Source organism: Drosophila montana, unplaced genomic scaffold, assembly GCF_035044405.1.
Source record: "Drosophila montana isolate Dmon_TW-CO22-7 unplaced genomic scaffold, ASM3504440v1 contig_3319_1, whole genome shotgun sequence".
In the NCBI taxonomy this organism is placed as follows: Eukaryota; Metazoa; Arthropoda; class Insecta; order Diptera; family Drosophilidae; genus Drosophila; species Drosophila montana.
The window spans coordinates 614,919-636,996 of NW_026998204.1; the positions used below are offsets into that span (position 1 = coordinate 614,919).

At 42.4% G+C, this 22,078-nt stretch overlaps 2 protein-coding genes across 3 annotated transcripts in view; both read left to right on the forward strand.

Moving 5' to 3' along the window:
* The first annotated feature begins 4,802 nt into the window (after positions 1-4,802).
* Positions 4,803-5,886, forward strand: CAH15 (Carbonic anhydrase 15). The gene has a single exon (XM_064690949.1). It carries the CDS (start codon positions 4,813-4,815, stop codon positions 5,791-5,793), a length of 981 nt encoding a protein of 326 aa, XP_064547019.1. The 5' UTR covers positions 4,803-4,812; the 3' UTR covers positions 5,794-5,886.
* A 4,234-nt stretch (positions 5,887-10,120) lies between these two features.
* Positions 10,121-22,078, forward strand: part of Rx (Retinal Homeobox) — a 34,175-nt gene continuing 22,217 nt past the window's right edge. The window contains exons 1-3 of one of the 2 annotated variants that reach the window (XM_064690978.1): positions 10,121-10,510; positions 14,800-15,167; positions 16,292-16,444. In XM_064690978.1, the coding sequence (XP_064547048.1) occupies positions 14,801-15,167; positions 16,292-16,444 (520 nt within the window). In that variant the 5' untranslated portion in view covers positions 10,121-10,510; position 14,800. The remainder of the gene's footprint in view (positions 10,511-14,799; positions 15,168-16,291; positions 16,445-22,078) is intronic. The other variant, XM_064690979.1, reaches the window with a different exon arrangement.

Genomic DNA, 22,078 nt, shown 5'->3' on the forward strand with positions numbered 1-22,078 from the left:
AGTGCACACACACACACACACACACACACACACGGAGACTTTCCATAAGCGGATTGGCCAAAACAAAGTTCGAGTTTTGTGTTTGATGTCCTGCGGCGCATATTAACATTATCAGCTGTGCCAAAGCGAAAGACAATCGGCCAAAACAAGGACAATATTATCGGAGCGCTCTAATTGTTCCGAGTTCGACGCATACAAATAATGTGTGAAATTTTACGCCTGACGGAAGGCGCCTGCTGCGCACCACAAAGAGAGAGAGAGAGAGAGAGGGGGAGAGAGAGAGGGGAGGGGGGGAGAGTCGCCTCATTGGCCTAATCAGCAAATGCGTTTAAGTGATTTAAGGATAGACGCGCTTAATGCCCGCCAAGCAGCTATCCAAATCCAAATCCAAATCGAATTCCTTGCCCCGCACTGAGACAAATTTGGTTAGCCAATGGCTCGAGAATTGCTCGAGTCCTTATCGAGTCCTTATCGAGTGTGCACAAGCTCCTGCTCAGCCCACCTGGCATTATTTGACGATTGCATTGCACTTCTGTCTCTCACACTTTCCCGCTGTACTTATACCCTAAACCTATTGGGAATGTGTTAAGAGGTATATGGCTTTTAACAGGCAGAAGGAAGCATCTCCTTTCGTGAATCAGCCGGATCGGAACATAACGTTGTCATTAATTGGTTTAATACCCTTGGTCCTTTGCGAAAAGTAGAAGGAAGCTTCTCCGATCTATATAGCACATATATATATATATATATAATCTTGATCAGAGCGAAGAGCTGGATCGAGCTGGATCTATCAAGCCATATTCGTCTGCCTGTCGTGTCTAGATTAACGCATTGTCTCGGAAACTATAAAAGCTAGAGACTGATATTTGTATGATATATGCCTCTATACTTCTAAACGAAACGATATTTCCTATTTTGATTTTGAGACATGGTTTATAAAGTATATATATAGAGTATTATAGGAGCGAGAGACATCAAATATGGTATATAAACTATACTCTAGCTTACACAGATCCAGAATAGTTCACTTTTTAGATACCTCCACCCAGTTAAGCTTATAATTATAATTAATTATAAAACTTGGGCTTTGGATGTCATATTAAAGTAAAGCTCTCAAAATTTCATAAAGATCGGACTATAGGCACCGATAGTGAGGGGTCGCTTCGTGTGTTTTTATATAAAAAGGAAGTTAGAAATTGGTTCTCAGGGCTTGCACCATATCTTCCAGTCGGGCACTCCCTACAAAGGGCACTCCGCCTTGTGTTTTTGCTCTCTTTTACAGGTTTCTGGGCAACCGCTTTCAATTGAATTCGCGTCAGTTTAACGAAGTTTTTCGAGCGGAAACGGAAATTTCTTTCGCATGTTTGTGAGGCGTCAATTTGTTTGAATTGAACTGAGCTGCAGTTAAGTGACTTGTCAGTATATTAACTGGCTGTCAAATCTGCCTGCAGAACGGCATTTGGCATTGAATATTATTCTCATTCGTATCATTATTTTATTTGCTCATCTTTGATGGCGTACTTCTGCCACGGGCCGCGGCTCCCAGGCAGGTGTATAATTTGAAGACAAAGTAATAGACTTTAACAAATCCCGGCCTCCTGCGTCGCATCAATTTCACAAAGTTGCCATCAAAATGGGCGCCCAGGGATTTGGCAACGCCTTCGACATATCGCAGTGTCTGCTCGGGGTTTTTCCATTTCAGATACTTCTCATCGATCAGATCCGGTCGATAGAAGTGTATGAAGGCGCAGAAGGCGTGGCCCGTGCTCCACGATGTGGAGAACTCGTACATGGGTATGCCATAGGGTCGCATTATCTTCTGGCACAAGATGAGCAGCTCGCGGTGCCGATCGCCAAAGGTTTTGCCATCAATCGAACATATATTGGCAGCTCGCTTCAGCTGCGAGGCTTTGTCCAATTCGGCCTGCTTCTGCTGCATTTCCTTGGGCTCCATCGAAGTTGTGGACACATTCTCACTCTTCAGACTGAAATCCAGTAGGGTATCCGAATCGGAAGATTCCTCCAGTCGGATTTTGTCTTTGACTTCGGTTTGCCTCGAAAAACATTGGGAATCTCTTATGGCCAACTCCCTGAGTGCTCCATCCAAGCTCTCGGCGAGTTTTTTGTTCATCTCTAGCTCTTTTCTTAGCTTCTTCTCAGCCAGTTCCTTGGCCAAGTGTGCACGCCGTCTCGAGGTTTGCGCCTTAAGCAGCAGCAAGCTCTGCCAAACCAGCTCCAAATCGCGTATTGCCTCTTCATTCGATAGACTCAATATCGATAGATATTCCTCATCTGCTTCCGCTTCACATTTATGCGAATCTCCCATCTTGAAATCGTTTTGCAGTCGTTAAAAGATTCAGCTTCTTTAAGTAAATGGTAAATTATAATATTCGAACACACTCAAAAGACACTTCAGATTGGGAGAAGAAGAGGGAAAATGTATGTATAAGTTTGGGTTTTAAAAGCAAGGCTAGCTGGGCTTCATTTAATACTTTAACTAAATTTTTCTACTAACTAGACGAAAGAACTTCAAGTACTCGACCATTTTTCTTTGTGGATAATAAAAAATCAAAAAACAAATATAACAATTAAACATTACTGCTGCATTTGAACCGGCGACTTCTCGCTTGTTAGTTTAATGCTCAGACACGTAATCGAACTTACCTACGATTCTTTGCATTTAAACCAGCGACTTTTCGTTTGTCTGTCCGATGCTCAAACACCCTCTGCATTTGAACCAGCGACTTCTCGCTTGTTAGTTTGATGCTCAAACTTGCCTACGATTCTCTGCATTTGAACCGGCGACTTCTCGCTTGTTAGTCCGATTCTCAAACACCTAACAGAAGATGCCTTGGGATTATTTGCAATTGAACCGGCGACTTCTCGCTTGTTAGTTTGATGCTCAGACATATAATCGAACATGCCTACGATTCTCTGCATTTGCACCGGCGACTTCTCGCTTATTAGTCCAATGCTCAAACACATAACAGAACATGCCTTGGGATCATTTGCATTTGAACCGGCGACTTCTCGCTTGTCAGTCCAATGCTCAAATACCCTCTGCATTTGAACCAGCGACTTCTCACTTGTTAGTCCGATTCTCAAACATCTAACCGAATTTGGGATGCTCTGCGAGCGCAGATCTATAAACGAATTGCAACTCAATTAACCCTAAACCCTAAACGACGAAAATGTTTGATGAAAAATGTAAACAACTGCCGCGAGCAATGCTCGCATTATGCGAACTTATTATTATTATTGTTATTGGGCACCCTCGAGCTGTTGGTTTTCATATAACAATGTTAGTGTTTCGTTTATGCCACATGCTTGCCCGGCAATTTGCGTGCACGTTGCAAGCAACAAAACGCCCGAGGCAGCAACAACAGCAAAAAGAAGTCAACGTGGCAAAAACATTTGCAACATTTGGTTGACGTCAACGCCCAACTGGCCCAGGCCCAGGACCAGACCCAGGCCCAGGCCAAAAGTCGAATCAGTTCATCAAATCAGGGCAACAATTTGATAAAAATGTCATAATTGAATCGAAACTCTAGATGGAGGGGAGAGAAGACCTCAGAGGAAAGGAGAGGGAGTGAAACCTCCACCGTTTAAATGCAGCACGCACTTTGTGGGCGGCTGAGATGGAATGTGGGCGTGTTCAGCTACTTTGATTGCCTTTCATAGTTTTATGCTAATCGGAGATCTGCTCGGGTCGCGGTTCGCGGCCAAAAAGGTGTCGAGTTACGGCCAAATTTTCGCCGGACCCGAAGCGGCAAAACTATGTTGTTTTTGGCATTTTGGCAAAACTAATTAAAATACAATAAAAGTTGAAGAAGCTCGAAAAATAATTTCCGCTTTTAATGCTCATTTCGCGTTTTGTATACAAAACTAATTAATATCCTTGCGAGCAACAAAATGCAGCCGCAGCAGCAGAGGCAGAGGCAGCGGCAGCGGCAGAGGCAGAGGCAGCTGCGAACAGGATATTTGTGCAAGTAATTTCCGTAGCTGAAGAGTTGTTCTCCCACAGCAGCAGCGCGTAATTAATTTATGCTAAATATACAACAACAACAACAACAACAGCGAGAGCGAAAAGAACAACAACAACAATTGCCAAAAATTGCGAAATGCAAATAAATTGCAAATTGCGCAAATTTGTTTTTCAAAATAATTAACTTTTCAGCGCTTTTAATTAAACATTTTTACGGTTAAAAATTTACGCGGGCAGTTCAAACATTTCTGGTATTTTAAGTATATTAATACCAGAGAAAATATTTAAAATATTTTCCGCGTATTTTCCACCCAGTTGGGGTGGATTTCACTTCTCAAATGAAATTTCCAAAAGTTTCTTGAAAACAATCCCGAAATTCGTGATATCGCATTTCCAACAAGGTTAGGTGGATTTTCCGGAGGCCGAAAATGTTCCACCCCCATTTCCACCAAGGTGGGTGGATTTTCCGAATAGTATGGAAAACCTTTTCAATTTGAATCTATGAAAATGGGCTTGAGGTCGATCGAAAGGTAAACAAAAACTTTCATACAATCGTCTTCCGCCTTTCTTCCACATGTGCGAGTGAAAACGAACAGTTTTATATCGATGAATATCGATATATTTATAATCGATATGTCCTTCAAATCTGATTTCTGTCTATTTCCGCAGCTCCAATGGAAACTTATTCTCTTCCCTGCTTTCCTCGCTTGCCAAGTCTGAGTCTTATTGAAGCAACTGTCTCTCAAATAGAAATTCATTCAGTTGATTTTTTTATTTTGATATTTCAAAAGTTGAGCAAAGTTGTCTTTGTAGGAATAGCATTGAGGATGGGCTGCTGTTGGAGCTGCGCCTGTGTCAGTTCGTATTGGTGCTGGCTGCGGGAGCTGCTCGTCCAGCTGGTGGACACCAATTGGTTCATTCTGATTTGGGCCGTGAGCGGCGCCTTGGTGGTGCTCTATAATCTGCACTCGGGCATCTGCCTGATGGAGCACATTTCGGGCTGCGGCCAGGCAAGCGAAGAGACCGCGGCTGCTCCCGACTCGAGGTCTAGCTTGGATTATGGCATCAGGCATGGACCGCACACCTGGCGCACAGCCGACAACAATCAGAGTCCCATTAACATTGTTAGCCGCTGCGCGGAGGAGGTCTGCTTTAACCAGGCGCTCCGATGGATCGGCTACGAGAATCTGCCCGTGGGCATTCGCCTGGAGAACAACGGGCACACGCTGCTGCTGCGCGCCGCCTTCCAGGACGAGGAGACGCCACATTTGGGCGGCGGTGATTTGCTGAGCTGCTTCAGCTTCCATGAGATCAGCTTCCGCTGGAGCTGGTACAACAGCACCGGGTCGGAGCACACGCTGGACAACGAGCACTTTCCGCTCGAGATGCAGTGCCTGCACACGGACGCCGTCAACACGGCGAACGCGTCTAGCCGGAGTCTGCTGATGGTCTCCTACATGTTCACCGTGTCCGTGGAGAATCCGTTTATGGACGTGATCGTACAGCATCTGGTCGCCGTCCAGCTGGCCGGACAGTGCGTCGAGATACCGCCCTTTCCGCTCAACTATCTGATGTCGCCGTTCTACACGGACTTCTACAGCTACCACGGCTCCCTCACCGAGCCGCCCTGCCACCGCGGCGCCGAGTGGTTCATCTGCCCGCAGCCGATCGCCATCAGCGAGCGGCAGCTCCACGAGTTCCGCAAGCTGCGCAGCCGCAGCGGCGCTCGCATCGGACGCAATGCTCGACCCGTTCAGTCGCTCGGCGATCGAACTGTCAAAATCAATTGCTATCGCGCCTTCGATTAGGGCGTGGCATAATCTATAAATGCCAAATGTCAATTCATATTTTTATTATATTTTTATAAAAAGAATTGGATAATGCTTATTGATCTAATAGAACAGTCCATATTTAATTCGCAACAGATTTACTAGATCGATTAGCCGGACATTCCCATTTTTAATTTACCATGATTCGAACTTAAAGCCACTTTAGTTATTTAACAAAGAGTTGAACCTAGCTGTGAGGGCCATGCCAGAATACATTTTTGTTGTTTTTTTTTTTCATTTTATTTATTTGAAAATTAATTAAAATAAGTAAGAGGTTCTAGTCGGCTCCCGACTAGGGGATACCCTGAACCTTCTTCTTCCAACCGGCGATAGGTATAAAATGAAAGATACTTGATCTATATTTACTATTCTAGAAGCTACCTGGCACGTTTAGTGACTCCAGCTCTTATTATTTACCCAATTTGCTCAAAAATCTGGATTTCGATACCGATTTTTATCGATTACTTGGAAACGGGGCAAGTTATCGAATATCGGTAACAAACTCGACCTGCGGATGGACTAGGAGGACCTACAGCTAAAGCTTTAAGTCTCTAGCTCTTATAGGTTCTGAGATCCTTGCGTTCATACATACGAACAGACAGACGGACGGACAGACAGACGGACGGACAGACAGACGGACAGACAGACGGACATGGCTAGATCGGCTCGGCTGTTGATGCTGATCAAGAATATATATGCATTATGGGGTCGGAGATGCTTCCTTCTGCCTGTTACATACATTTGCACAAATACATAATACCCTTTTAACCCATTTTTAATGGGTTCAGCGTATAATTAACAGAAATTGAATGTTTCCAGTGAAATCTACTATTATATTTTACTTATTTAGTTTGTTACGCTGAAGTTGTACTTATTTTATTTATCTATCCCGCAGATGGAGAATTTGCACTCTTTTAAGTCGTCTTACTGCTAGACTATTATCTGTTAGACTTAAGGTTAGGTTATTTTGATGGTTGTGAAATCTATCAATGTATTTTGTACTTTTTTTATTTATTTCTTCTTTTACATAAGGATTAGAGTTGTAGAAAGCAGCATTAATATGGATTTGATTTGCAAAACATATTTTGTTACGTGGTTTTTAATACAAATCAACATTCCGAACTCTAAAGACGAGTCACAAGTTGAAATCGAGAAGTGAAGCAGCAAAAACTTCTCTAAAAAAGTCCTCTAAACATAATTACTGCTTAATTATTGTTACAAATAATTGCAATTAACGTCATGTAAATAGATTTGTTTACGTATTTGATAATTGGGCTTTGCTGCTAACCCAACCCAAACCCTCAGCAGCTAATTGGGCTGGCCGGAGCAAATCTTCCGCACAATTTCATTGGATTTAAGGATTCACAGTTTGCGCTGCGTTCTAATCCACTAATTAGACGTTCAAAGAGCATTAAGGCAGCCGATGTGGACCGTGGCCATTTGGTCCTTCTCTTGGGGGGCAGCGGGGCGCCGCAGGATATGGCTATGCGTTCAGTCATCCATGTGTTAGAATTTGTCGCTGTGCTTGTGTGCGTCTGCGTCTATAATTTCGTTAGTGCAAGCGGAAACTGTTGCGGACATGTTGCCCAGCCCGGAATGGCATTGGGATTGGGATTGGGTTTGGGTTTGGGATTGGGATTGGCAATGTGTGTCCGGTAACTCGGTTCTGGATTCTCGGATTGGGCCTCCTGCGGTGATGCACCCTCGTTTCCAGCGCACACACTCCCGCTCCCTCTCTCTCTCTCTCCCTCACACATTTGGCAAGGCACACACACACACACATACAGACACACACACACACGACTGTGTTGACTGTGTGCCCTGTTGTAGCTTCTAATTATCAGTTGGCCCTGCAGTAGTTACAGATGCGAGTGCACTTACAGAAAAACAAAGTTACATATTCTAATTAGAGCGGAACACAATTCAGATTTGTTTGTTCTTAAAAGTTTGAGGTACATTTTGATTATAATTATTCGAAGCGTTAAGTTAACCCCATAGAAAATACGGTCTAAAAAAAGGAAATTAAGTGATTGCAAAAATTAACTTGAATTAAGTACTAAATACTTATAACATGCTTAAAGAAAGCGCTCAGCTTTCTGAATCCTAAGCATGGTAGGGTAGGCAAGAGAAAGAGACAGAGAGAGAGAGAGAGAGAGAGAGAGAGAGAGAGAGAGAGAGAGAGAGAGAGAGAGAGAGATAGAGTGAGAGAAAGAAAGGGAGTGAAAGTCAGAAAGAGGCAGGAATAGGGAGATATTAAGTAATACGTTCACAATTTCTCAGATGAAGTACCAAAGTAGAGAGATGGCATAAGAGAGAAAGATAGAGAGAAAATTCGATAGAGAAAGTGTTCAGCATACAATTTCTCAGTTTGAGTTCCTAGTAGAGTGCAGAAGTAGAGAGAGGGAGAATGGAAAGAGAGGGAGAGAGGGCAAGGGAAATAAATAGAGAAAAAGATTAAAAGAGTGAGAAGAATATTGAAAAAATATTCATGATATAATTTCTCAGCTTGAGAATCACGTAAAGTAAAGAAAGAGAGAGAGTGTGAATGGGAAGTGATAATAATCGGTAAAATTGGTCAATTTTGTTTGATTTTTTTCGTACCATATCTTAGTCTTTTCTCTAAGTGTACGTTTTTGCATATATGTACGTACGATTCGTTCCACATAGAAGCCGTAATTACGCTTTATGGGGGCGGGGTCAGGAGCGTAGGCGGGGGCGGGGGGCGGGGACGTTGCGTGCTATTTGCCTTGGACAAACCGAAATTGGAATGCGTGTTCGAATTGATGCATAGACCCAAACTCTCCATATAACATATAACTGTAATATATAATAGATATAGAGCATCGTGTGTTGCGTTATATAATCAGCTACGGGCGAGGCGAAGGCTGTTGCAAATTCGACTGCATTTGCTGCAAATCAACGCTAATGAAATTATTCAAACAACTTTCGGTTCTTGTTGTTGTTGTTGTTGTTGCCCCATTTGGCAATTGGTCCATTTGGCCGTTTGTCCATTTGGCCGTTTGCGGCATTCGGGCAACGCATTTTGGCTGTTTTGGCAACTTAATTGAATTGCAATTTCACAAATAAAGCTTAATTTTTGGTCACGCAATCGATTCAATTCTATTCGATTTGAAATTTTATTCTTTCGTCTAAATAATTATTGCCATTTGGCGCACTTTCGACTGGAAAGTCCACACAAAATTTTGCCAAATTGCAATTAAAAATGGATAATTGCATTTATTAATGCAAATAGTCGAATATATTATATATTCGGGCCGCATCAAAAGATATGCAAATTTTTGTCGCCAATGTGCAATTAATATGAAAATGTTTTTATTTTTTGTGAAAATTAATAATAATCGTAATTAATATTATTTGTATATTGTTGTGTGTGAATACAAAATAATGCGCACAATAAACAAATAGCGTGGTTTCTAATCAATAAACAAAGTTTTTAGAAAATTGCAAATAAATGGGAAAATTTTGTTGCCTAATTAAACGATTTTTGTGCAGCCAAATGCGAAGCATATTTAACAATAAACTATGTTTTAAATTTGTAGCAAGCTGTTCTTTAAATGCAACAAAAATGTTAAGCTTAAAGCGCTGTAAACTGTTTTAACATATGTTAAAAAAGTCTACATATATATGTAAGCTGCTTTTGGTAAATTCATGTCAATACCTCTTTTTGACTATTTTAGTTAAAGTCAACGACAATTCAATTGATTTGCTGCTCTGCGAGTTGTTACTCAAAATGCAATAAAAGCTTAAGAAGAAATGTTAAGATAACAGCACTCCAAACTGCCTTGCCTCAACATATGTTAACTAAGTCTGCGTACATGTAAATTACTTTTATAACACTTATTTCAAAAGTCAAAGTCAAAATCGCTTTTTGATTGTTTTTGTTGATTATTGTAGTTGCTCTGCGAATTGTTCTCAAAATGCATTATAAGCTAAAGAAGAAATTTTACGCTAAATACAACATAACCTTAAACAAAAATGTTAAGCTAACAGCTCTCTAAACTGTTCCTTATGTTAGCCTTACCTTTAACATATGTTAAATAAGTTTATATAAATTTGTGAAACTAATTCCAAAAGTTTAAATCTTTTTTTAAACATAAATGTTAAGCTAACAGCTCTCTAAACTGTTCCTTATGTTAGTCTTACCTTCAACATATGTTAAATAAGTCTGTATGTAAGCTGCTCATGTGAAACTAATTTCAAAAGTTAAAATCTCTTTTTGATTATTCTAGCCGAAGTCAACGTCAATTCAATGGAGCTGCTGCTCTGTGTGGATCCTGCCCCCGAATTCAGTCTCAATCTTGAGTGTCGCTGTTAGACAAACATATCAATCAACATTCTAATTGAATGTAATTAGAAAAACGCATGAGCTGCCAAATCTTGTGCCTTGTGCCAGCCCCAGTCAGTAGCTGGCAACAGAAGCAAGGTTCAGTCGAAGCGCCAGTGCCAGGAAGCGCCACGTAGTTCGCTCTCAGCAAAGAAAATGCCAAGAAAATGAAATTAGACGAATAGAATGACGATGTAAGTGCCATGAAAAGACGTTAAGATGCTCTAAACGGAGGCAGCAGCAGACCAAAGAAGCAATGCTCCTTGATGAAGACGATGATGAAGCCGATGATGATGATGATGATGAGGATGAGGATGGAGGATTGGAGCTCTAGTGGTTGCTAAAATTGAGGTAAATTGCATTTAAGTGTTGCCGCTTTCATTTAGCTGCATGAATATGTATAGAAGAGAGCTGCGAGCTGCGAGCTGGATGCGGCTTTTGTGGCACGAAAATTGAATGAATAATTGAGAAAACGAGCGCATGATGGCATTAGTGTGTGATTGTGATTGTGTGTGTGTGCGTGTGTTGAAAATGCGCAGCTAATGAATTTTAATTGGTTTTATTAAGGCAACGCTTGAAGAGCGCGTTCGAAGTGCTGGCAACAAAAATCGCAGCTTGCTCGGCATTTATTTGTTATTTGTTAATTGGTGATTGTTAATTGTTAATCATTAAATATTGTTGCAGCAAAATCAATATGGCGGCGGCTGGCGATTAATTAACGCCATTTTGTAATTATCTGCGCATTTTTAATCCAATTAACTTTTGCGTGCGTAAAAAACGCATATCAAAAAATGAATAATATAAATATTGAAAATATTTATCAAGCGCCGTCTGTCTGTCAATTAAAAATATGAACGCAAACAAATAATTGTAATTGCAAATTGTTATTGCAAAAGAAACCGCACTGAAACTGAAAAAAAAAAACACGAAAAACCATCATCAAATTGATAGAACGAAAAAAAATTGAAATGGCAAAACAGGGCAAACTCGCTATAACGAACTCATCCTCCTCTCTCTGTGCTGTGCGCTCCGAGCTGTTGCTCTGCACTTGGTCCTTGCACGTCCTCACGTCCTCACGCCCTTGGCGCACTTCCTTTTTCAATTAAACGCCACCATTTTCCATTAACGAATTTGCATGCATGTCTATGGCTATGCATGTGTGTGTGTGTGTGTGTGTGTGTGTGTGACAGACTCACACACACACACACACGTCAGTTTGGCCTGCGCTCGCTCTCTCGCTCGCACACATGCCTGTATTTCTATAATAAAATTAAATTAGAAGACCAGAAAATTAAATCATCAAAGCTTGACGTCTGGCGGCGGCTGCTGCTGCTGCCGTTGCCTCCTGTGTGTGCCTGTGTGTGTGTGTCTCTGTCTCCCTCTCGCTAGCTGTCTCTGCATGCACATGTGTGCGCATAAAATGGCGAGGCACACACATACACACACACACACACACACATGCGCCGGAGCCGGCCCAATTTGCAAAGCGACAGTTACGAGTTCATTAATTTCTCAGCCTGGCCTTTTTTCAGCGCCAGCTTTTCGTACGGCGTCTGCACTTGTGCGCGCTGCGGTTGGAGCGGGCCACAACCCCTCGCCCTCTCTCTGCCTCCCACTCTCTCTCTCTCTCTCTCTCGCTCTCTCTCTCTCTCTGTTTGCGTAGCGGGGTGTGAGCAGCATCATAAATTAAATTCTTCATCAACTCAAACTCGTTAAGCGCCAATAAAGTGACAGAGAGTTATTTTCATCACTTTTTCAATGGTCTACCACAAGGCGTGCTCGTGAGTGTGTGTGTGTGTGTGTGCATGTGTGTGTGTGTCTGTGTGTGTATCGTACAATGCGCCGAAGCGCTCGCTGCGTGCGCTCTTCTTGGCTCTCTCCCTCTCTCACGGCTGACTGGTTGAGGCCACGCCTCCGCTCAAGAGCACAACTGTACAGCAGAGCGAGAGCGAGCGAGAGAGAGCGAGACAGCAAGGCAGCTCTAGTTAAATGAAAACGGGTTCGACTCTGCGCTGGCGCAGCCCGCTTTGATTTGTGAAACGAGATAAGCTAAGTGCAGTCCAGCAAACCCGTCAAGCCGACTGCTCGTCAATGTCGTCATAAGCAGCCTACAGAGATCATATCGGGCTGAAAATAAACCATATGAAAAATACATCCCAAATGGACTTAAAATTGGGAATTCAATTATCTTTGTCGTCTGCTCGAGCAGCAGCCAATGCGGCGTATACGCATTTTATCAGCCAAGAACTTGGGCTAGGCGTGCAAATAGACAAGACACACACAGACGCGGAGAGAGAGCGGAAATTTGGAGTACATGCCCCGTTAACAGCTTAACGATAAAAGCAAACTAATTAAAAGTACGAAGCAGGAGAAATTGCCACATAATAAAGCAAATTAAAAGCAAATTAATTTAAAACAAAAACAACAACAACAACAACAACAGCAAGAAAAAGAAGAAGCGAAACGCAAGCGAACGTAGCGAAACGATGCGGATGTGGCACAAATGAAAATGTGGCCAGTGTTGACAACTCAGCTAATGTCTAGCTAAATTTGGCCGTTTCCAGAGCTTGTCTGCAGCAAAGACTTGATATTTTTAACTGGTTTTAGCTGGCAACTCGATGTCAAGAAATAGCCAATTTGTGCCTGGCAAACTAATTCATTTTTTTTAGACATTTTTAACACTAGTCTCAGTGGCAACACTTGGCAACACTGGTGCCTAAGCAAACTAATTTAGCTATATCCTTACACTACTTTAAACACTGCTTTTAGTTACTTTTTTAAAGTCACATTTCGCAACACTGGTGCCTAGCAAGCAAGTTCATCATTTTTTTAAGCTATTTTTATATATTTTTAACACTGGATTTAGCTACTTTTTCTAGGCACAACAGTTGACAACACTGTTGCTTACCAAGCTAATTCAGCTATTAACTATTTTTAACACTGGCTGTAGCTTTTTGAACCAACAGTTGGCAACACTGACTGTGACGCAAGGCAGCTGCAGCACACACACACACCAACACACACACAAACACAAGCGCACACACACACACACATAGGGTACATGTATAAAGCCAGCTCTAGCCACACGCCCACCAAGCCATTCGCTCCACTTCAATTAAGCAGCGCGCCAACATGGCAGCCCCAGCCTCTCACACACACACACACAGAGCACATTGCTCTCACACTCACACACACACACGCTCACACTAGCAGCACATAATTACGTTTGGCAAGCTCGTTATGCGTAAGAATAAACGCACATTAAGAGCTCATTAGTTGGCACAAATCGAATCGCTGGCTAAAGGAAACCCCTGACAGCCCAGGATAACACGCTGACTGCCTCTGCTGGCTCCTTGTCTGTCCCTCCATGTCCCTCTGTCCCTCCGTCTGTCTGTCTGTCTGTCTGTCTGACATTTTCATTTAACGTGTAATGGAAGATAGCGTAAACGAGCAAATGAGTCGAGTGAACGGAATTGAATTGAATTGAATCGCGTTGAGCTGAGCTGAACTGAAAAACCGCAACTCATGCCAACAGGTATGAAAATGGGAATGCAATCGAAATGTTAAGCCAGGGCTAACAGTTTGACAGCCCAGCCAAAAGTAAATGCTAGCTAACCAGAGAGCTTGAAGTGGAAAATGCTTACATAATTTTCTTAATTTATATTTTAATAATAATACAACTATTTATTGCACCAGATTCGACTAAATTAACTTGATTAACCCAAATCTATATTAATTTTAAATAATCTTTATTTGAGTAATAATAACTGTTTCGTTATGAAAATAATTTAAGAAACAGGCTGAATAACTGGCTAAAACAAATATGCATATATTCTTGCTGTTGCTTTCAGTTCTATCAGTTGATTTCCTGCCGATCGCCCGATTGTTAACAATAGCAGGATATTAAACAAAATCCACTTATGAATGCAGAGACGTAGCAGAGGGTGATAGGAGGGGGGGGGGGGGCATTCCCTTCTGGCCACTATCGGTTGTTGGCCATCTTTGACCAGTTCGGGGCCAAGTTGTGCTCATAATTTGTTGCATATTGTGAGTGTCCGTTGTGTTGTTAGTTGCATGCCACGCCAAAGCTGAACAAAGCAGCTGGCAAACAAAAGTTGTTGCCGCTCAAAGGCAACACTTTCAACACACACACACACACGCACACACACACAGTCAGGCACAACAATGGGCCACAGCACGCGTGCTGCTCGCAGACAAAAAACAGACAGACACAGTTTTTGGGCTCTGCAACCCGCAAAGCAGCGCGTGCGCTCTCTCTCTCTCTCTCTCGCTCTCTCAGGCAGTTTTTGCTCTTGAATCCTGCCCAAGCTCCGCCCCTAAACAGGCACACACACACAGTCGCACACACACACACAACCGGTTTCCAATTCGATTGCGAGCTGGCAGCGTCTGTTGGCCGAAGCGAGTTGTTTATTGCCAACTCTGCCTTGGCACGGTGCGCAACGGTTGCGCTTCAGTTCGGTTGGGAATATTAATTATTTGGATATTATATTTGAAAGATACATTTACTGATGCCAAGTGTCGAAAGCCGTCGCTAAACTCTACTCAATTTGTGCTTGTGTGTGTGTGTGTGTGTGATTAAACAATAAATAAAAGAGAAAGTAAACTAAAGTTTATAGCATGGATATTAAGACCACGGCCGTGACGCCGCCGGCCATGCCCGCCGTGGATGCTGCCGGCGTCCCGCTCTCGCCGCCGCCGAGCAGCGGAAATCTGTTAGCTGCGGCCAGTTTGGAGCAGCAGCTGCAGCACAAGCAAACGTTCCAGCACATCTTCGAGCAGCTGGTGCAGCAGAGCGGCGGCGGCGGCGGCAGCCAGAAGCAGCTGGCCCCCAAGCAGCTGGAGCACTTGCGTCATTTGCTCGGCAATGTGCGCGATGCCAAGAATTTGCAGCTAATTGTGGAGAAGTTCAAGAATCTGGAACAGTTCCAGGAGCACTACGCCCAGCTAAGCGGCAACAACAACAACAACACTGTGATCACAGAGGGTAAGTTAGCTAGTTAGTTAGTTCCCGGAAAGCGTTCGCCATTTACTGATTACCGATTTAATTAACACACAAATTGTCGCTCAACATGAAGGCAGCATACTGACAGCGGGAACTGTGCGCGTGTTCACAGACTTGTTTTGCATTTTGAGGCCGCGCGCTCTACGTTTCGTTTCGTTTATTAACATGCGCCCGCGCTGGGCATTTAAAAAAATAATTTCCTAATTATAAACTAATTGCCAAGGCATGCGAATGGCGAGCGGCTTAAACAAAGCCTTTGCAACATTTCCAGTTGACGTTTTAAATTCGTTAAAAATGCATCAATTAAATTATCGACAGCAGCAGCTGGAAAATGTTTTTGAAAAAAAACTGTTGCCTACTTTTCAGCGGCGCTTGGCATGACAAACTCTCATTAGACGCACACACACACACACACGCACACACACACACACACACATGGCGGGCAATATGTCGCTTAGTTGCAATTACAGTTCTTAGCTCGTTAAAACTGTAAATAAAGTTGTGTCCCCTCTGTATGTGTGTGTGTGCGTGTGTGTGCACAGCATTTTAATACTTTCAAAATAACTGACAAAATTTGCATACACTCAGAGAAAAACGCCGCTCTCAATTCTAATATACACAAATTCTAGAACATAAAAGATTTTATTTCATTAAAAATCAAGCATATTTTCTCCTTAAATATTCTTCAATTAAGTACGAATCATTCTTGATTCAAAATTGTCAGAAAATAAGGTTAAAGGTTTAATTCGCGTAAAACTTGCTCAATAGAAGTACAAATATTTGAGTTCTGCATTTAGGAAAGGAAGCTTAATAGAAGAATTACTTATATATTTAAAAAAATAAATTGGAATTTCTCGACTTAAAAGAGTTCTGATAATACGAAAATCTCAACTCGATGCGCTTGCGTTTTTCTCTGAGTGTAGCTGCTGCTGCTGCTGTCGTTGTCGCTGCCGCTGTCGCTGTTGTCGTGCGCCTAATTGACTTTCCAAACTGTTGGCAAACAGGCTTTTAATTCTCATGCATGCAGCCCATGCCCATGCCCATGCCCAGATCAGCTAAGCCGCCCCCGCTAACCAACCAACCGCTTCGCTCAACTCTTTTTGCAGACAGCGAAATGTCGCTCAAGGACAATGCACGCAAATTCGGCGCTGGCGGTCAGACGCTGACGCCCCGCCACACAATCGACGCCATTCTGGGACTCAAGAATCGCAATGGCCAGGCGCAGAGCCAGCTGCAGGCAGCAGCCGAGGGCAGCGATGGTAAGTGCCACAACACCAATCCGTTTCTAGGCCATAAATCAAGTGTGTGTGTGCGAGTGTGTGCGAGTGTGTGTGTGGCTATTATTAACGCATTAGCCCAGCAATGTCAAGAACAGTGTTGTATAAGTGCCAACTGTAATCGGAATGCGATAAACGATGAGCGATAAGCGCAATGCAAATCGATTTCAATTACAGTGCAGCTCTGTGCGAAATCAACAAACACAATCGCAAAATTATATTACCATTTGTTCGGTTTTTTTGATGCCCATTGAGAATGCACGAAAGGGGTATAACAGGCAGAGCATATAAGTACTTGAGCAGGACGAAGAGCTGAGTTCATCTGGCCATCTTCTCCCATTTTCAAAATATCGATAAATATCAATTTCGAGACATGGCTTTTTAAGCTTAGCTCGAAGACTGTAAAAGGTAGATGTACACAACCTTGAACCTTGTAGGTTCTCATATGGCAGCTAAGGTATATTCCACTTTTTGAATAACTCCTCCAATATCCCAAAAATTTTAAAAAAATTAGCTCTTTTGTAAAGTTAGCGCCTTGCGCTTTGTTATATACACCCTTTTGCATGCCATTTATTGAAGCTGTGAAAATTTGATTAAGATCGGACAATAAGCACCGAAGTTAATCAAGAATCATTTTTCCATTGTATGCGGCTAGGAAGAAGAAGCACAGCAGCAGCATTTTTTTTATGTATGTATATAATGAAAGAAGCTAGAATATTTCTAACCTCAGCTAGTTGTTGGGTGCAGGGTATTTCCTGGTCGTGCACTGCCAACTAAGCAATTCCTGCTTGTTTCTTTCTTAGCCCGACTATCGCGTGGCCTGAAAGTCGTCAGACTTGTTCTAACTCATACCGAGTCAGTAAGGCCCCCCCCCCCCCCCCCCTTTTGCACCACCCCCGCACTAGCCCTGGAACTGGCAACTGGCGTCTGGGGCTGCACTTTAGCGCCGCGTCGCGATGCACGACAGCTGATAAGGGAAATCAGTCAACGGTAATCGTTTACATGGCCAAAACGGGATTAGAACTCAAGTTGGCAGCGTGGGCGTGTTCATCCCCCTGCTGCTGCTGCTGCTTCTTTTATTGGCCTCCGCTTCTTGGGCCAATTTAAAACTTTTGTTATATATTTGGCAGTCGTTAGTTTGAAGGCTTTTTAACTGGATTATAGTTGGATTTATGTCGGTGCCAGTCGCCGCTATGCGCCCGCTTTCAAAACTGGCCCTAAATGGCCGCCCAATTCCCCTTTCTTTCTTTTTCCCTCCTTTTTTTTTTCTTAGCACGTCGTTAAAAATGTATTTCATTTTTGTGTGCTCTGATTGCCAACAAGCGATTGTCGCACGCCCAGTTAGCAGAAAAATATAGCCAGACTTGTGAAAAATGGGAGTTTCTTTTCACCTCAAAGCAGTTATTTTCTTTTCGGGTGATATACGAAGCGTCGGCGAGCTAATAACTGCAAGGGAAGTGAGAACAAGCTGGGATAGGTTGGCTGAAGATAAAATACCCTGGCATGCAGATAAACAGCAGATTTGCCAAATATTTCTATATAGAACGAGCTATTCCTGGATTCTTCAAGTAAGCTTTTAAGCTGAGGTACTCATTTGCACAGCAATAGACAGACGGAACTATATCGATTCGGCTTTAGACTCTGATCAAGCATAAATACCCTCTGTAAGCGTATAGAAGGTAGTTTTAGGCATTTGGATTGGCCGTCTCTATCTTTGCATACCAACATGTATTTCAGTCTTAAAGCTAGCTTCAGAAAAGTTAGGTAAATAGGTCAGAATAGGTCGAATTGGACCTCTATATCATATACCTGCCTTTGGTATAAGACGTCGAAAACAAAGTTCTGGTATTAGCAACTTTTTTGTTTTTCATATCAGTAAAATATCTATATTATCCTACTGCTAAATATATCATATAGTTCTAGAGGAAATTTTGAATTTTTGCAAAGAGAACTTTTCTATTTTTCTAGATATCATGAACATAGGTCAGCAAAATCTTTGTAACACCTTACTACTATATCATATAGCTCTATAGGAAGCATATAAATTGAGTTGTTGCTTGTAGAAATTTTCAGTTTTTAAAGTTATCTTTTACAAACTCAACTCAAACTCAATAAGGAGATTTGCCTATTATCAAGACAGTTCAAACGTCTTTTCCATTCTTCCTCCTTCGATCGGCCATCGAATATTTGAATCATCAAATTAATAACTTTATCTTAATTGAATAGAGTCTGACTTGAAGCAATATACAAGCTATTGTCTGCGCTGAATGTTAAGCATATATTTCCTGCTCGTCATTTGGCTGCTTTAAAGAGTGCCAAAGGCGCAGACACGACGAAGGTGAAATCAATTAAAGACGTTTGCAATTAATTCAATTAAAGCATTGCGTCAAAGTTGCTGCCACCGAAGATGCCACGCCAGAGAGGAGAGGCGTCAGCCACGCCAGCCCGACTGACAGCAGCAGCAAGAAGAAGAAATAGCAAAAAGCAAGTTGCGCAAACAAAATGGTGTTGTGCAAAAAAACGCAACGACAAAAGCGCAGGTTAAATGGCCGCAAATTAATTAGAAGCCAGCAAATAAGCTGGCTAATAAAGGGGTTCGGGCGGTGCCGAGTGGCAGGTGCTAAGGGGGGGGGGGGGTGGAGAGGGGGGTTACAGCCATAAAGCGAACAACTGTAAACCGGACTGAAACTCGAAGTCATAATCATAATTGAAGTGCGGCTAGACGCAAGCTGTCAAAAAGCATTTAAACTGACAGCGCGCTGCGGTGGCGTCACAGCCAGAGAGGGAGAGAGAGAGAGAGAGAGAGAGAGAATGAGAGAGAGAGAGAGAGGGAGAGCTGCTCATTAAACGCATAAAAGCATTGGCTGCACAAGTGCAATAAGAGCTGCAATCGAGCCAGTGTTGGCAAATGTCGCTTCAAAAAGCTAGCTGAATGCAATGTTAACGAGAAATTACGAATATCTACGGCACGCCGAAGATGTAATACCTTATACATTAGCCTTACTTGGGGAAAATTTCTTGATAAATAGAATATTTTGTGACATATAAAAACTTTTCTCGGCCTATTCTTCCAATCGAGTTTTATAAGATACTGATGCGATCTTGTTAAGATTTGACTTATATATCAGCAGCATAGTTAAACTAGTAAATGTCGAGTTTGGTCTAGGTATATTGAAAAAAACCTAATTTTCTACCTATCGTTCCTATGTCAGCTATATGATATAGAGGTCCGATATTGTTTATCTTTTACATACACACTTATAAATGTCGGGTTTGACTAAGATATGTTGAAAAACCAAATGGTTTTTATACAAGAACCTACTATTTGAGCGATAATTCCTATTTCAGCTATATGATATAGTCGTCTGATCCGGCCGATTCTGCCAAAAGTGCTGCCTGTAAAAGAAAGACAGTTCTCTGCAAAGTTTCACGGCGATGGCTTTAAAACTGAGATACTAGTTTGCATAGAAACAGACACGCGGCTGTTATTACTGATCAAGAATATCTATATAATTTAGGGGTCGGAGATAGCCAAATTTAGCTAGAAAAAGGCTGACTGGGCAGCACTGAGCTAAGTGGAGGCTACGTCACCGCATTTAGATTCAAGATAAACAGCAACAACAACAACAAAGGCCAAGTAGCCGAGTTGTGGATCGATTCATACAAACACACACACACACACACACACACACACACACACACACACACTCATTCAGCTGATGCGGCATTAAATTGAGCATTAAGTCACTTTAATGATCTTAATGCGTGTCCGAAGCGAGCTAAACGCGCGTCGGCGTTGCAAGTTGTCCGTTGTCCGTTGTCCGTTGCTGTTGCGGCTTATTAGCCGCTTTGTTGCCACAGTTACAACAACAACAACAACAAGCGAGGCACTCCACTTCACTTGAACACGAATTTGATTGACAGTTTTGTTTATGGCTTGTTTGATTTTTTGATATGAGCCCGTGTATCTCATTCTCGTGTATCTCGGAGCTCTGCGCGCCTGCGCCGGAAGATGCCAAACATTTTGTGCATTTCCTTTTGTTGCGTGTTGCCCTGCCTGGCCTCTGTTACCTGTTACCTGTTGCCAATGACTTTCCAAAAATGTGGGGCTAATAACATTTCAATTAGGCCGCCGCCTAATGGCCAACTTGTGAGAAACTGTCAAATCATTCGCTTGACGCGATTAACGTCAATTTGTCCCTAGTAAACGCTCGCATTGCCGCAAATTGGAGCAAACTATGTTAGCTTAGCCCAATCCTCACTGTACAGTACAGCATCTGCTTGAGCCACGCTCAATTAGGGAAGGCGGACAACTGCTGCTTGAACGTCTTGTCAGTAGCTGGCTTAATTTGAACCTTTTAACATTTCAACTTTGCCTCGGCTTTTGTCTTTTTCTGTTTTCTGTATTTTGTATTTTGTGTTCATAGTCAAATTGTTAACAAGCCGAAATTTCCAGCTGCCAACTTTAATTGCCACAGCTAATGGCCAAGAGCCAAACGCAGGAAGCAGCAACAAAATCACAAAATCATTTCTTAATTGAACTGTCGATCAGGCAATTTGCTCGAGACGAATACTGAATGAATGCCGAATAACGAATACTGAATACTGAATAGTGAATACTTTTTGACTGGCATTGAACTGCTTTCATATGTGCTGCTTAAACTAATCAAAAAGTGCATTTGTACTCGCAACTCGAACCGATCGAACAGCAAGCATTCGAAAGGTTTGAACCAAAATGTGCGAATCGAACTAGCTCGAACCGAACCTGAAGCAAATACTGGACTATGTTTCATAAAGGCCACGCAATACTCGACTAAAATACAATTAAAAAACCCTATTCGGGACTTGGTGCCATATTCTCACGCGAATAACTGGCACGTGTGAACTAAACTTTACGCAAATTTAGTCATATTTACAGCTCGGGGTTTGAATACGCAGTCGTGCGTGTGTGTGTGTGTGGATCGTCATTCATTCAGCTCGAATTTGTGTTGGTCTTTTTTTGGTCTCAAGCTCACGCAATTAACACACGCACTCGGTGTGGCCCATGTGGAAACGGTGCTTCCCTCAATGCTCGGGTCCGGACATGGACATGGCTCCGGGTCTGGGTCTGGGTCTGGGATTGCGGCTACTGGCGCTGCGTGGCACCTCATGCGGCGTTTCACGCCTTTTGTAAATGCTGTTTTCTATTATTACATGTGTATTATTATTATTTTTTATTATTATTATTGTTGTTGTTGTTGTTGTTGTTGTTGTTGTTGTTGTGCGTGTTGGCCTTTTGTGCTACCGCATTTTGTTTTTCGATTTGTTTTTTTTTTTTGGGATTTTTGATTCTCTTTTTCGGATTTGATTTTTAATTTCTTGCGAACAGTTTTTGTTAATTTCATTAACGCCACAGTGGCTCAAAATAAAACGCATGCGGTGCGTGTAAATTTCGTTTGATTGCTCAAAAAGCAAACGGAGGTTAATTCAGGGCACTTGGCTTTTTTTTTTTTTCGGCTGCCGATTTTCGGTTAATTAGCCAAACATTTGACCCAATTAGTTTGCTGGAAACTGAAAATTGTGCTGAGAAAAGACGGAAAATCAATAGCCCCAAAATGAATACCAATTATTGAGGTA